General features: G+C 46.4%; 1 protein-coding gene across 1 annotated transcript in view; it reads right to left on the bottom strand.

Annotated features, from left to right (window-relative positions):
- The window catches only part of T265_08610 (hypothetical protein), a gene marked incomplete at both ends in the record, with an annotated part of 30,066 nt that extends 22,275 nt beyond the window's left edge, over nucleotides 1–7,791 (bottom strand). Inside the window, 2 exons of the mRNA XM_009174465.1 lie at nucleotides 4,543–4,674; nucleotides 7,705–7,791. Of these exons, the coding sequence (XP_009172729.1) occupies nucleotides 4,543–4,674; nucleotides 7,705–7,791 (219 nt within the window). The remainder of the gene's footprint in view (nucleotides 1–4,542; nucleotides 4,675–7,704) is intronic.
- Nucleotides 7,792–15,759: the final 7,968 nt, after the last annotated feature.

The raw sequence follows: 15,759 nt of genomic DNA, 5'->3' as shown, positions 1-15,759 counted from the left end.
ATCATCCAGCGCTCGTCTCATGATTTCACCGATTTCAAAACAGAAATAGTGAGAGTGAGCGTCCCTGACGGAAACCACTTTTGTATACGGAAGTTTTTGGAGAGCTCGCCGCATACTCTCACATGTCCGGAAGTCTGGAAATACAAAGAGTTTATTATGTCCACGAACTGTCGGGACGTATCTTGGTGGGCAAGTGTGAAAAGAACAGATCGGCCAACCGAATCGAATGCGCCTTGGAAATCAGGGAATACTAGAATTGTGGGTCGCTTATACGTATGGCGTTGTTCTAGCACTTGGCGGTGTGAATATTTGGTCAACGCAACCCCTACCCGACCGAAACCCCGATTGCTGCTCTCGAGTCAGTGTCTCACGAGCCACCGTAATGCGACGAAGCACCAGTGATGCAAACAGTCTCGTTACGACTGGGGTCAAGCTTATCCCCTTGTGGTTGTCACACTCACTACAAGCCCCCTGTTTGAAAATGGGTACTATCACCGATTCGCCCCAGTTATCTGGGACAGACTCTTTTTCCCAAATACAAAAATGAACAATGCGGATGAGAGGTCATCCGGACCATAAGCTCGGTGTAGCTTGAGAGAACATAAACCTCCGATGCCGTAGGCGATTCCATGTTCAGCGTCCAGGGCTCTACGTCACCTGTAAGCCCTAGATAAGTTCCAGCTGGTAGCCACACCAGTTGTTGTTCGAAGTGTTCGGCCCACCGTTCGAGGCATTCCTTTTTATTCGAGATGGTCACTCATTTCCGATCCTTGATGGTCCCGCTCACATGTGGAAACGATTGTTAGTTAGAATCACTAATATAAAGCTGGAATATCGTAACAGACCAAACTTTTTTTAAATTATGAAATGTGCTATCTGATATCAATTGTTCATTATTTATTTAAGTGGTGGTGGGCTTGGTGTGCTTATCGATGCTGTAGAGGACGAAATTCTTAGATGTCTACTTAAGTCGAACAACTGTCGGAAGCAGGTGAGATGACTGCGTTTATGAATCTTGTTTTCTCTGTGACTAAGTGATTCCTGACTAAGATGGGTGTTGCTGGGTTTTAAACGGTTAATATGTTATGCTCTGGGTTGTCTAGCGGCCTTCTCCAACGTCACAGTGTGAAACGTTAACGAGCTCAACATTTCGTGGGAATGAGGCTCTATTGGCTAACACCAATTAGGCAGTTTGCTTCTGCGTTCGTTCCGGTAACCTTTCGTCCGGCTCGACCTAATAATAACATGCCAGAACCATGTGTTCGACGCGCAGTACCCTCGGATTTATAACCTTACAGTTCCCAAATGGCGATTAGTTTGATAGCAACAAGAAAACAGATTCAGGGGACCGGATTAGTCTTCATTCTCCGGACACTGTAATCCCTCTGTCCTGACCTATACGGTCTTCCGCAGGTGTTTTACTCCATCCAGCCAGTCGACCAGTTTATCCGAACTAAAGAGCAACAAGAACTCCACAATAATACTATCGCCTAACCGCTAGCAAAGTATACTACTCTGTGTGGCAGTAGGTCCCAGTGGAGATAACTCGGTCAAAACAAGTTAGGTCACTGCCTGTCTTCGAATTCAAACAGACGTCCAAAATCCCATCGAAAATCCTCCCGTTACCAAATCACGTAGCGTGTATGTCATGTATGTATGTCGTGACTCCACAAGAGTATTAAATCCTATCTATGCATTCGTTGCTCGATTCGACAATTTAAGCAGCAGGCCAAACAATATACAGCTACCAGAAGCGGTTCTGAGTGTTCGATGTGTCTACGTATTTAAGCTACATCTTATCCGATTCATTGAGTTCTGGATTTAAGAAGACGCTAAACTATGCATTAAGTAATTGCAAAGGGATTTACTGTAGAAAATCAAACCTAGTTGTCTAAATGATGAAAGCCTATGATCACATTTTCTCCTAAGCATCACGATCGATCATTTTTAAGAGCTCCAGCCTTGACGAAGAGCCATAAAATGCGCTGTCTTTGCCGAAAATTTGAACATACTTTTAAAGCAGGATGTATTTTACTATTCAAGGGATGGTGAACCAGAAAGTATCAGGTTAGTGCACTTAATCTTCTGCTTCCATTTGCAAAACTTGGGTTCCGGGACCAACATCAGAATCTACATTTAGAAGGCTATTGGACTCTCGTACTTGGGATTGAATCTTTATGCAAAGAGACTCTATACCAAAACAGCTTATCAGTTCTTGAAATCGTGCATGCAGTACTTTGTCTACTTTTGGAGCGGGTCGCAGGCTTCATGTAAGCCAGTCAAGTGGTCCTATTTGGCCACTTACCTTCTCATTTACAAAACTATGTCTAATGTGCCTGTAGCCAACTCAATGATTCATTCTTTTTACAGAAAAGAAGGCCGAGATTGTCACGTATTTTTTCTTCAGTGTAATCTGGAAGCAGATTTTCCCGAGCGCTAGTCAAACAGGTGATTGAATCTGTCCGCATTATGGGTCTGGACTAACAGAGTTCAAAGTCTATTCCACTCGGTACTAGTGCACCTGGAAAATCAACAGATATGTTTGCCCATCCGCTCGCTGCACTTTGAGCTCGGCCGGTGCTGATGATAAGCACGTAAGCTCTACGCACCGCTTTTGTCTGACCATGTTTATGGGATGCTCAAAGGCGTACAGAGCTCCAGAATTTGGCATTTTCGTTCGTTTGACTGGCCCACTAGTTCCGTAATAATTTACCCCCTCTTTGGTATTTGCAACTGCTCCTTATCCGCCTCTAGCGCACGGTTATGATGGCAGCTGCTCGTGGTCTCTCTGTGCAAAGGATTGTTTAGCGTCCCGTTATCCTTTGAGCACCAGAAGTACCTTACACCTCACACTTTGCAAGCGTAAATCGCATGCCAAATCGTGCGGCGGAGTTGTTTAGGTTATTTAAAATGGATTGCATTTGGAAAGGATCTGAACCAAGTGGAGCAATATCGTCTGCATACTCGACGTCTATGATTGAACGTCCCGGGTGCATTTCGACTCACAAGGTTTCAGAGACAGTCAGAGCAACTTCAAGCAGTGTATCAAAAATAAGGTTAAATAGGAAATGGGAAAGAGGACAGCCTTGTCTTACACCACTAAACGTGGGGAACTGAGACAAGAGCTTCCCGTATATCAGTAAGCGCCCACAATGGTTCGCATACAGTGACCACACAAGGGAGTAAAAGTTGGAAGGGACGTCTTTGAGCGCCAGACACTGCCAAAGATGCTGACGATGGTCAGAATCAAAAGCAGCCTTTAAATCCAGAAAAACGGTCAACGTGGGACGTCTGAAGAAGGGGCGCTATTCTCAAGGTAAAGACCTGGTCGGTGCATTCTTGTCCAGGGCGAAGCCAAGCTTACTTCGCACGAATCTGTCTTTCCTTATCCATCAACCTGTGCAAAATAATGCCAGAGAGCACTTTAGATGCGACCGATACCGAGTTGATACCGCGATGGTTTTCACATGACGTTCTTGTTCCTATTTAAAAACTGGGATGAGGGTTGAGAAGCTACATTCGGCTGATATTTTGCTTTCGTTTCAAATATTCTGCAATGTGGTTGTCAGATTGTTCACCATGACCTCCCTACCTCCTTTGAAGAGCGCGGGGTGTAGACCATGCGGACCAGGTGGCTTGTCGTGCTTCAGGACTGAGACCTCGCGCTGGATTTCGGTTGCTGATGGTCGGTTGGTGTTAATGTATTATTCGGGTCCACTTGGTTCTTCCAACGATTACATTGAAGGAGACCAGGTGAACTGTTCTTTAGAGTGCTCGACCCACCACCAGGACGGCAATTAAGGGAGTGAGTTGCTGATCCATCTTTTTTGCATATTGTCTAACTGACGCCAGTCATCTTTTGACCCATTGATCGGACCAGTTGAAACAAGGCGCGGCTGTTGCCTTCAGCAAAAGCCTTCTCCATCTCCTGGGCTTTCGAAACCCACCATAGTTCTCTGTCGCTCTTCAGGCTCCTGATTATCCTGGGTTTGAGGGTTCTCTGTGCGCCGTCACAGTCCTTAGTTGCTGGTATGGGTTTTGTGGTAGAAATAAGATACGCTGATCTCGAAGATATCCGGTGTTCATTTAGTCGAGTCAGATGGATTGGACAAACAGTTCTGAAAGCTGAGAGCAGTGCTTCTTTAACTCACCTCCATTCATTCTCCAAGCAATCTTCGTCGTCTACATGACGTAGCTTTCTAGCCGAATCAGCTCCATACTCTTCAGTTACTGGAACTCGGTGTGTGCTTTTGTGTTAAAAGTTCGGATTGACCAGGAACAGAAGATGATCTGCACGCAACCAAAGAAGCCGCTCTGCATTATCTCTACGCTCCGAGTCGACTCAAAATCGATCACCTAACGGTGTTTCTCACGGACTTATTTGTCTAACTTGGGAATTCATATTACCCGTCAGGATTACCATATCCGTCCTTCTCGCTGACTGAAATAGTCATGAAAGATCTTGATAAAACTCATCTTTCTCAGTCTCAGAACTGCTGTCTGCTGGGGCAAATGCTGATATGACAAACGGACATCGTTTACCGCATCGACCTGCAGAGCGCAAAGACGATTGTTTGCTGTGATCCAGTCCAGTAAGGTGCCTTCAGCTTTGGGGCTTAAGGCAACTCCCACACCGTAGATACCATGAGTCATTGCGTCAGCATCTCTGGATATCTGAATAGTGAAATGAGAAACGCCTGGGCTCGTCCTAAGCGGCTTGAGGAGCACAACCGAAGTAAGGTCTCGTATGTGTGTTTCGGAGACACAACATACATAGATAGAGAGGGGGAGTAAGGTTTCAGCAAGGGATGTCTGTTGCCCAATTTGATGTAGAGTACGGACATTGAACGCTGCAAAGTACATCAGATCTCTGGAGGTTAGAATTTGATTATTTCTGTTCATTTTTTGGGCGATAGTTGAGACACGGAATAGTGGCTGGGGGGTTGTTAGATGGGTTGACTGCACTGAATCGTACGACGGGTTGGGAGGGAATGAGGGGGAATGGCCGGTGAGTGACCAACTGCAAGGGAGAATGGTACTTCCCAAATGCCTAGGCCGAAGAATGAAGATTAGTTGATATACCTTACCTTGAGCCTTTGACTCAAAATTCTGACTCACAAGGCAGTGGGACGATGTAGAGTTTTGTTCGGGAACCCTGGCCCTAGCCTCTGACTCAAAAGTCTGGACTGCAAGACAGCGGTTCTTAGGGTTTTCCTGGGCGACCGTGCCCGGAGCCAAATCTCAGTAGTCTGACCTACTTGGTTGTAGGGTTCCAGCCTAGCCTGAGGGCACAGGGAGTAGGAAATTACTGTCTCACTCCTGGTGCGGGCGAACAAGCCTCATTTATTGATTCCGTCGTTAATACGACAATGCCTCCATCCAGGCCCTTGCTGCGGCCGATTTGCTGGCCTGAGTTATTTTTTAATGCGCTTGGTGCGTGGAAAGTAGGTAAAATTTCCTTACTTAATTGCTGGCCGCACAAATACCGACTGTATCCAGCTGAACAGTTTAAGGCTCCGCGTGTAGGAGTATTCTCCTGAGCATCCAAAATGTCCTATACCCCTCTGTTCTTGGTAGCGTTATTCGCGTGAGTTCTGAGCCTGCGCTGTGGAAGCACCTTTTGGTCCGGTACAGTCGAGGCCGCAGGAATGGCCTTCCTTCCAGCGCGGTAGTCCTCAGTTACACATATACTGCTTAGAGTCAGCATCTCTGGATATCTGAATAGTGAAATGAGAAACGCCTGGGCTCGTCCTAAGCGGCTTGAGGAGCACAACCGAAGTAAGGTCTCGTATGTGTGTTTCGGAGACACAACATACATAGATAGAGAGGGGGAGTAAGGTTTCAGCAAGGGATGCCTGTTGCCCAATTTGATATAGAGTACGGACATTGAACGCTGCAAAGTACATCAGACCTCTGGAGGTTAGAATTTGATTATTTCTGTTCATTTTTTGGGCGATAGTTGAGACACGGAATAGTGGCTGGGGGGTTGTTAGATGGGTTGACTGCACTGAATCGTACGACGGGTTGGGAGGGAATGAGGGGGAATGGCCGGTGAGTGACCAACTGCAAGGGAGAATGGTACTTCCCAAATGCCTAGGCCGAAGAATGAAGATTAGTTGATATACCTTACCTTGAGCCTTTGACTCAAAATTCTGACTCACAAGGCAGTGGGACGATGTAGAGTTTTGTTCGGGAACCCTGGCCCTAGCCTCTGACTCAAAAGTCTGGACTGCAAGACAGCGGTTCTTAGGGTTTTCCTGGGCGACCGTGCCCGGAGCCAAATCTCAGTAGTCTGACCTACTTGGTTGTAGGGTTCCAGCCTAGCCTGAGGGCACAGGGAGTAGGAAATTACTGTCTCACTCCTGGTGCGGGCGAACAAGCCTCATTTATTGATTCCGTCGTTAATACGACAATGCCTCCATCCAGGCCCTTGCTGCGGCCGATTTGCTGGCCTGAGTTATTTTTTAATGCGCTTGGTGCGTGGAAAGTAGGTAAAATTTCCTTACTTAATTGCTGGCCAACCCTGGCCTAGCCTCTGACTCAAAAGTCTGGACTGCAAGACAGCGGTTCTTAGGGTTTTCCTGGGCGACCGTGCCCGGAGCCAAATCTCAGTAGTCTGACCTACTTGGTTGTAGGGTTCCAGCCTAGCCTGAGGGCACAGGGAGTAGGAAATTACTGTCTCACTCCTGGTGCGGGCGAACAAGCCTCATTTATTGATTCCGTCGTTAATACGACAATGCCTCCATCCAGGCCCTTGCTGCGGCCGATTTGCTGGCCTGAGTTATTTTTTAATGCGCTTGGTGCGTGGAAAGTAGGTAAAATTTCCTTACTTAATTGCTGGCCGCACAAATACCGACTGTATCCAGCTGAACAGTTTAAGGCTCCGCGTGTAGGAGTATTCTCCTGAGCATCCAAAATGTCCTATACCCCTCTGTTCTTGGTAGCGTTATTCGCGTGAGTTCTGAGCCTGCGCTGTGGAAGCACCTTTTGGTCCGGTACAGTCGAGGCCGCAGGAATGGCCTTCCTTCCAGCGCGGTAGTCCTCAGTTACACATATACTGCTTAGCCCCGTGAGACCGGATTCCTTGACATTAATAAGTGTTTCAAATTTCCAGCACCCGTCAGCAAACTTGTCGGTTCGCGCAGTAGTTCCATGAAATTACCACAGATAGGGTGTTTCCTGCATAGCTTTTACTCAGAGCAATCTGCTCGTTTCTGTAGTCATTGTGCATCAAAAGTCTAGAAACCCATAAATTTACCCTGCATTATGCGTCCTTCACTTGTGGTGAAGGCTGCGTTTGAGGGAGAAAGTTATCCAGGAGTAGAAAACACGCTAACTTTTGACCACTTCAGTGAAGTCAATCTCATACGTTCCGCAGTTCTGTCTTGGCGCGAAGTGAGACCACTCAACGAAGTGTATTTGATTATATCTAAATTATTTCCTCACCGGCGAAAAATTCAACGTACGTACATGCTATTTCGCCTGGCGTCTTCTACCGTGTTCCGTCTATTCTAGTGCATAACCATCTCTGTGATTCTGCCCAATAAAAGACTCATAATCTCATCACCTCAATAAAACATTCGACTGCGTGAATTTTGGCACCGGCAAATTTGCGAAGTAAGCTCAGTTCCTGAAGTTACGAGCTGCCGTTCTACCATTAAAAACGGCCCCACCTCACTCCCACAAATGGATGGTTTCACTTACATGCACGAATACGGCCCATCCATGCCGGAAAGCCATCACCGAACTCGTATGAGACGCTTCAAGGTCAACGTAGAGAGCATATGTCATTGACGTGAAAGTTTCCACGTACAAACGGTCTTATGCATAGCATTATTCTGACCGTAACAAGACATCCGGTTGGTTCCCTGTATTATTTCTTTTTCAGAAATCCACGTCCCATGAACCCTCGGCATCTTTCCTTTGCGCTGCTCCAAGGGGCCCAACGCCCAGTGACCAGGTGAGCCCATCTTTATCCGGCATATGCTATTTGCTCCAAAACCATTGTTTATTTAAGGAAGCCTTGTCAGGTGCAGTCATTTGACAGGCCGACTGGGACAAATGGTCTTCGAGGATCTCTGACCAAGCAGTTGGGCAGGCAGCTCTGCACCCGTCTAACTGTGAAGACCATAGCGCCCGCTTCCAGCAATGGAATGTACCTTGGCACTCCTTTATTTCAAGTGTGGTAGTTAATTTACTGGCTTTGCCCGAGGGTTACAATATCACGCCATTGAACCGGGTAAAGTCCTGTCACATTTAGTCTTCTATCCCTCCAATACATTCCTACACATGTGGAAACCTTTATCCAGACAGCGTCTTCACTCGGCCAAGGGTACGTCGGTCAACCAAAAGAAGATCCGCCGAGTTGACCATGCTGGCATCCAGACCCTACAATGCCGAGGAGGGAAAGCAGCAGCACCCGGTTTGCTAGATGGGTCGTGCAAGAAATAATACGGAGGTAAAGGCGGCTTACCTTATGATGCCGAACAATATTTGGAAAAGTTGCCCTTCGGTAAAAACCCTAAGCCGGGTAAGTGACGCAATACTGCTCTCAGATTGGAGTTCACATGAGCTAAATAATGCAGGACATCTGGTCGTACAATCCATTTGCTAGTCAGTTAGACCCAATTTTTTGGAAGGCAATTGGAACACTGGCTACCCTGGCTCTACAGGATTGCACAGTTCTGGGAGAATGTCATATTAGGTTGTCCCCCTCCAGGGATCCATGCTGCAGATGAGTGAGGTTTTCACGGATTCCCGGATTGATACACTAGATCGAGGCCTTTGCCCAAGCTTCCCGGGTCACTTTTGTTCTTGTCGGTCAGTGGCTGTCATTTACCTGAAAGGCACAATTGAAAAGAGGGTACAGCACTGCTCCTTATGTTCTCAGCGCGGGGCAGCATGCTTGTCAGTGCGGGGATTCGCATAGACAAATGCCTAGTAGTGCTTTAAACTGGGTTTTAGAAGGAGAGTGGGCAATCATCGGAGGAAGGTTATTCCACGCACCTACCACCCGAAATGATAAAAAAGTTTGTCTGATGAATGTGTGTGCCCTGAGCTTGAAAATTATCGTACTTTGTCCCCGCCGTGTGGTTGCTGAGTCAACGGTGAAAAACTTGTTTGTCAAGCTTTGTTCAAACAGGGCATAATTAAGAATTAGGTCCCCTCGGAGGCGACGGTACTCCAGGGGAAAGACATCATCGTAGTCCACGGATTTGAGGCCGGAATCTATTCTCGTGGCGGCTCGCTGCACGCGCTCAATAAGGGTTACGTCTTTCGCGCGTCCTGAGTAGACAATTTGGTTGGTGTATTCCAGGAGTGGTCTGGCGTATGCCCCATAGAGCGTTTGGAAGTCCATGCGAGTAATACGGGAGAAGGTGCGGCGGATCATCCGTAAAATGGTGAGTGCCTTTGGGCCGATTTCATGGTGCAGTGAGAAGGACAAGTTTGAGGAGACCCAGATGCCCAAATCCTTTTTGACATCTATCCTCATGATGTTTTCTGGTCCCTTTTCACCATACATAGCAAAGTCATTCGCTGAATCCCTTCAAACGATATATGGACGCACTTTTCATCATTCAGAGGAAGGTGCCAGTCCAACGACCACTGCTTTGCAACGTCTATATCCATTTTGGAGGGCACTGGTATTGGAATTCCAGAATTTCAAGTCGTCCGCAAAAATTAGACATGGACGTGCAAGAACATCTGGAAGGTCGTTGACGTAGATCAGAAGCAGCAGTGGTCCCAGGACGGTGCCTTGGGGAACTCAAATGGAGACAGGCGCTGGAGAAGAGTAGGTCGATCCTATTCTCACTCGGAATGATCTGCCTGATGAGAACGCCTTGATCCAGCGAAGGATTTTCCCTTGAATCCCGTAAGACTCGAGTTTGTGGAGCAGCGGGAGGTGTGGGACCCTATCAAACGCCTTTGAGGCGTCGAAAAATATCGAGAAATATGGCATACAATATGAGTCCTTCGTCCTTGGCTTGGGTTAAGCTGTCCATAAACACGAACGTGTTTGTCGCTCAAGAGCGGCTTTGGAGAAATCCGTGTTTAGCTGGAGATATCAGGTTGCTTGGAGTAAGGTGATCTAAAGTTGCTTCAGAATGCGCTCCATCACCTTGCACGGTACGCTGGTGAAGCTTATAGGCGTGTAGCTTCCCGGCGACAGTCGGCCAGTTTTGTAGATTGGCGTGACAATCGCTTCCTTCCAAGCAGGGGGGAGGCGGCCTTCGTCGAGCGACTGACGAAACACCAAGTGTAAATGGTCTGCCAGTGTGGAGGACGTTTCTTTCAAGATACTTGGGTGGACGTCGACGGGGCCAAATCTGTATGGTAAACTTCGTCATTAAAAACGGTCGAAGTTATTGTTCTTTTTATTATTCACTTCCAAATGGTGAGTGGCACGCCGTAAGGCGTGAATTCAGAACAGAGGTGCCACGGACATCAGTCGCGAGTATTTGGCAATGTGTGGAAGGGCAGTCATTAGGAATGAGCAGTATTTAACATAGGCAGTGTTGTCGAAATTTTCACGATCTAATCACAATGGAGTTTAGGAAGTGGGAAACGCAGTTGCCTTGAGGTGAGCATGGTAGACCTCGGCACGTTAGAGATGAGATTGGTATCACTATGGTGAGTTGTACAACTCCACTATTTTGAACTTGAACCGGTGACCATTTCGAGAAGTGAATGATTTTAAGCTGCCGGGGCGTTGGCTCCAACCACGCGGAGCAAGGTGGAAATGATGAACCACACTTAGTCCGATTGGAGGAGAGACATTCTACCACAGCAATGTAGCTTTAGTAAACATCGAGTAAACCGCAAGTTAGGCTTATTGAAACTATAAATCTCTTGTGCTTGAACAGAAGCAGATTGCCATCAAGGAACTAGTGAGTGCGTTAATGGCCAGGTTGTATGCTCATGCATCAATTGCGGCGTCAGCTCAATCAAACACCAGTCGGTGGTATTTATTCCTCCCCTTCTAGCCGCGTCATGTGTGCCGATTATCGAATTTGCCTTCAAGAGGAACCCGAAGCAGGTACGGTTGGGTTGGAAGGAATTGGAATGAAGACCGAATCCCCGGAGATGATCAAGACGGTTATTTGTGGAGACAGTAAACACCGGGCGATGGCAGCTTCGGTTGGACCCTTTTGCTTAGCCGAGAAACTAGCCACTCTTGTTGTTCCAACAGACACCGTTACATATTTCGGTGTCCGCTTTACTTTCAAGTGGAATGAATCAGGTCACAATCGGTGGCAGCCGGTGAAAATGCTTTCTGGGGTATATCACGCCCCTACAAAATCGCACCAAACAGCGAAGATCAAAAGGAACAGTCTGATATATGGGCTGACATGTTCGCCCGTGCTTGATAAAGTTCATGGAACCTAACTCACTTACATCACGCCAACTTAGAGGTCCGTACAATGGTTTAAAATGTTCTCTCCCATGAGAGTTATTAAGCTGATATGTATTTGCGTACGGTGCCACCTTGTTTAGCTTAAATGCCGTTTGTCATCTTTCCTCACATTTTCCGATGAGGACGGTAGTTTAGTTCAGCTCTGAGAGCTTTTGGACATTTTTGGAATGATGCTTATGGAAACTTAACATCTCATGGTCTTCGGCGCCTGGACTTTTATTTTCTCATCCAAGATACCCCGTACCGGATTTAAGCTCCAATAAGTTGTCTGCGTTTGGTAGCCTAAACTGTGTGGCAACCAAAGTTGACCGTCATCCCACGAAAGTGTGCGCAAAAAGGTACACTAAATGGATGGAAAGTCAGAAAATGCTAGTTCCGGCTATAAACTAAAATGGTTTATTAGCAATCGGCGTTGTCAATCCTGCTTATTTGTGCATAAGATAAAGTGGGCACATTTTTGCCCTACCCGACATATGCGATTCTCTCCACGTCTGCCGTGTGTAAAAGCAAATTTTTGAGCTGGGGTGAGGAAAATTCTGGTGTACTTGCGGAAACCAGAAAACTATAGCTTGCTGTATTTCTGTTAATGCGCTTGGCCTCGTCTTCGTTATTTTTTGGCGCGCAGTGACCCGCTTTATTGTGGGCTCGACTCAGAAATGTTGGGAATTTAGTTGTTGCATTTTTGATCCATCACAGCCTTCGAGAATGCGCCTGATAAACATTTAGGGATTTTTTCGCGTATGGCTGGTAAATGACACCGACGCTGTTTTGCTTTATTAGTGGGCAACCATCAAAATCAAGCTGATGAGATGTATCGAAATAAGCTGTTAATTTAGGCCAAAGAATAGGCGAGGCAAAAGTTGCCCAGCCGGACTTGTCTAAGAAGAAGCGAAGACCATATATCAGCTGCCTCTTACAATTACAGTAATGTGAATAAGCTTTTGAATGACCAACTCCCTGTGAACGGATCAATTACTGGGATGAGTAGGGACGTGCATTTATTCGCTGAAATATAGCCGGTCAATATGGAGAGTTTTGCTACCCCGCGAACCATGTCAACACTTTGGGTAAGAACCAGATGGTGTGGCCTTCTGTGTTACCAAACGTTGCGGACGCTTGGTAACTTTACATTTGCGAAAAAGAATCACCACCACATATCCTTTGGTGGAGCGCAACGGACTTCGTCGATGAGACGTCCCTAAGCTGACGAAACACACATGAACAAAGTTTTAGAATATGTCCCCTTGAAGTAACTCAGCCGTGACAGGTTGATCCACTTTCACTGTTTTTCCGCTCACTTATGACATGTATATCAGGCATCTTGTTACGCGTTCCGTTGCGGGCAGCGAAAAGCTCGCGCGTATGCATGAACTACTGCGTACGTTTAAAGAGAAGGCAATCATTGAGTACAAAGTACGGACTTCGCCATAGATAAAATGGCCGTGCTAGTTAAAACGACTAGGACATTATCGGCTTTGATGTCACGTTGTGACACTTCTACACGTGAAAAGTTATAAGAAAGTACGTATGGGTCGTTTGACATCGATGTATTTTGTTTGCAGACAAACCTAACAGTCGGTACATTTTCTGTTTCATGACTCACATGAGCAATGCCACGCGGCGGATTTCGATTTAACCGCACAGTTCCTACAAAAGCCACCATAATGTCCCATCTACAAAAATGCTGGATATTGGGATTGTTCGCTTCATTACTGTGACAATCAACTGTCAGTTGGATGTCATGAGGATGCACAGTCTGGTGGTCCCACTCGTGCCCCGGCATGTTGAGAGGCTCATGGAAGAATAACTTAATGCTTACGTTGTATCGTTTTGTTCAGAACTAAATCCTGAATTAAGATGACTTCGTTCTAAGAGCGGTCTTTTGAATGTCTACTCATGCATCTTCTGTCAATCTGGGACGTCTTTGTTCAGGACTCTTAAACCACATCATTTGACCGGAAGAACTACGGCAGGCTAATTATAGATCGCGTGAATGAAACTTCCAGGCGCCAACAGCAAGCCGCGCCCAGCCTGTCCTCAGACATGAGAATGCGCATGAATGGTCTCGGAAACAGCATAACCAGGGAGCAAAAAGTTTAATGAATCGAGGACCAAGTAATCACAAATACCATGAGGCATTTGTGATCGAGGTCAAAGTCTGCTGCGGCAATACACAACGCACGAAACATTCAACTTTCCGTCGCTTATCAGTGATACTAAGCTTCAACACTGATGGAAGTCTCGGTTCTTTTCCGTGCACATTTGCACATGATGAACGACGTTCGCTGAACGGCAACAGCAACGCCGACCCGGGAAACTTGTGTGGAAGCATCGATCCTATGTATCAATCTGTCCATCCGTGAAATTCGTGACACAGGTTAATTTTTGGCGAGTTGCGACTCACGAACCTGTCTCCTTGATGGATGATATTCAGTAGATAGCTTATTCTGTCGAATAAACCATTGCGAATGTCATCCTGGTCCGCTATGCGGTGGGGACCTTCTGGGCGGTATGTATATGACTCACTATTGTTGTTGTTTAACCTTTACCATTTAAGAAAGTGTGGAGCGGCTCTCGGACAGTCTTCAAAGAGCCCAAATACGATGGTAACAAAGACACGGTTACGGAAGCCCAGTAGTCGGAAGCCTGGAAACCCGTGTGCCTCCACGTGTTTTTTTCAGGAATCTGCAAATCCAAATCCGGGTATAATACAAGTAACAGTGCTTTAAAGCGTCAATTTGATTCAAGAGACGACTACGTCTTCATTAGACGTGTGCAAATGAAACTGCCCGCTGGTCCGCATTAGGGCTTCACACTTGATTTTATACAGCCGTCGTGTGACATGATCATGCAGACTGTCCCGTTGAAACGTCGGGTTCATTCATTCCAGGGAGGCCAGAGAATAATCTCCAGGCTAATTGCAGGAAATACTTTCATAACAAACGCGGCCCTTGACTAAGGGAGCAAGCAAGACTTTTAACCTGATTGGTAACAAATTTGTTAAATTGCCCCTTCAAGTGTGTTCCGCATCAGTCAAAATATATCTCGATTCCATTCTCCTCATGAAATGATGTCACCAACAGGAACATTTACCGAATTATTGCTGCGCGGTAAAGATATTTCTCATACTCAGCCAGGCCATTGGCAACGAGATAAAAAATCTTACCTACTAAGCAATAGGTTGGGCCGCTATACAAGTGGAATTATAGGTATCAAGGGTTCTTCTAACTTCAAGCGAATCTGGCACAGTATGGGGCGTGGAGATTAGCAGCGGAATGTGAACGGTAACTTGAAAGTTAAATGATGTTGGGACTGCTCTAAGAAAAGGTCACTCTCAAAATGGCCGCTGCACAATATAAGCAGCTAAATCAGTTTGTTATCGAATCCGCCAAAGTTTTGTTGATATTTCCACTTACTAACAAAACTCTTTTGTTCATTCGAATGCTCAAAATGCCTAGTGAATACTACGCACTAAGAAAGACGCAAAATTCTTGCAAGAGCAAATGTACTCACACACGATCACTGGTGTTCGAATTTTCCTGTTTTCTATATATATTAATACATATACTGAGAGCATCGCTTTCATCCAAACCCACAAGAGCCGTCAGAGAATGGTGAGGAGGTCAAGAATGATGACTACTCTGATTATTATTTCTTAGGGTACAAGGTCGAGGTCTGCCGCATTTGCCTGTTTAATTAGAGGAATTTATGTGCAGAAATAACTATTCTGCATGTTTGGTGCCACTGCGTGGATTCAAGAATTCAGCATTCCTCATTTGTAGGGAACATGCCGATTGAGACGTGATCGGTCCGTAACAACCTGAACTTGGCAGACAACAACGCAACGGAGAGGACGATACAATCAAATGAGGCATACGTATAACAGGAAAAGTCATCGCAGTTGTTGGAACCGAAAAAAGCTTGGACAGTGGGCATGACGTATGACTAGTTCGAAGATGGATTTGGTTGATCTGAACTAAACCTGGAAATCATTGCTGATCATGATTGACCTTGGGCGGTGAAGTTGATAGCCAGGGTTGTAACGCATTTGAAACTCGAATGTATCTGCTTGCCCGTTTCTCATATGACCTTATACGTGCCCCTCCCTTTCTCTCTTCCCCCACTGCAGGTACCACGGACGAATCACCACGGGCCCTGGACAGGGAAGAGTACCCCGCTTGTACATCCCCCTAACTGACCTTGACCCGACCTTGTACACACTCCGCTTCCGGTTTCGGTTTCGCTCAATACACGTGTCGTTACCACACTCCGGCCTTCTCCCTTGTTCCACCCGACCTGTGCGCATGTGTGCTGTGTATACTGTGTGGATTCATTAATACCAG

This window comes from Opisthorchis viverrini, assembly GCF_000715545.1.
Source record: "Opisthorchis viverrini unplaced genomic scaffold opera_v5_227, whole genome shotgun sequence".
NCBI classification, from domain to species: Eukaryota; Metazoa; Platyhelminthes; class Trematoda; order Opisthorchiida; family Opisthorchiidae; genus Opisthorchis; species Opisthorchis viverrini.
The sequence above is the reverse complement of the archived record's forward strand: the minus strand, read 5'-3'. Positions and strand labels throughout refer to the sequence as shown.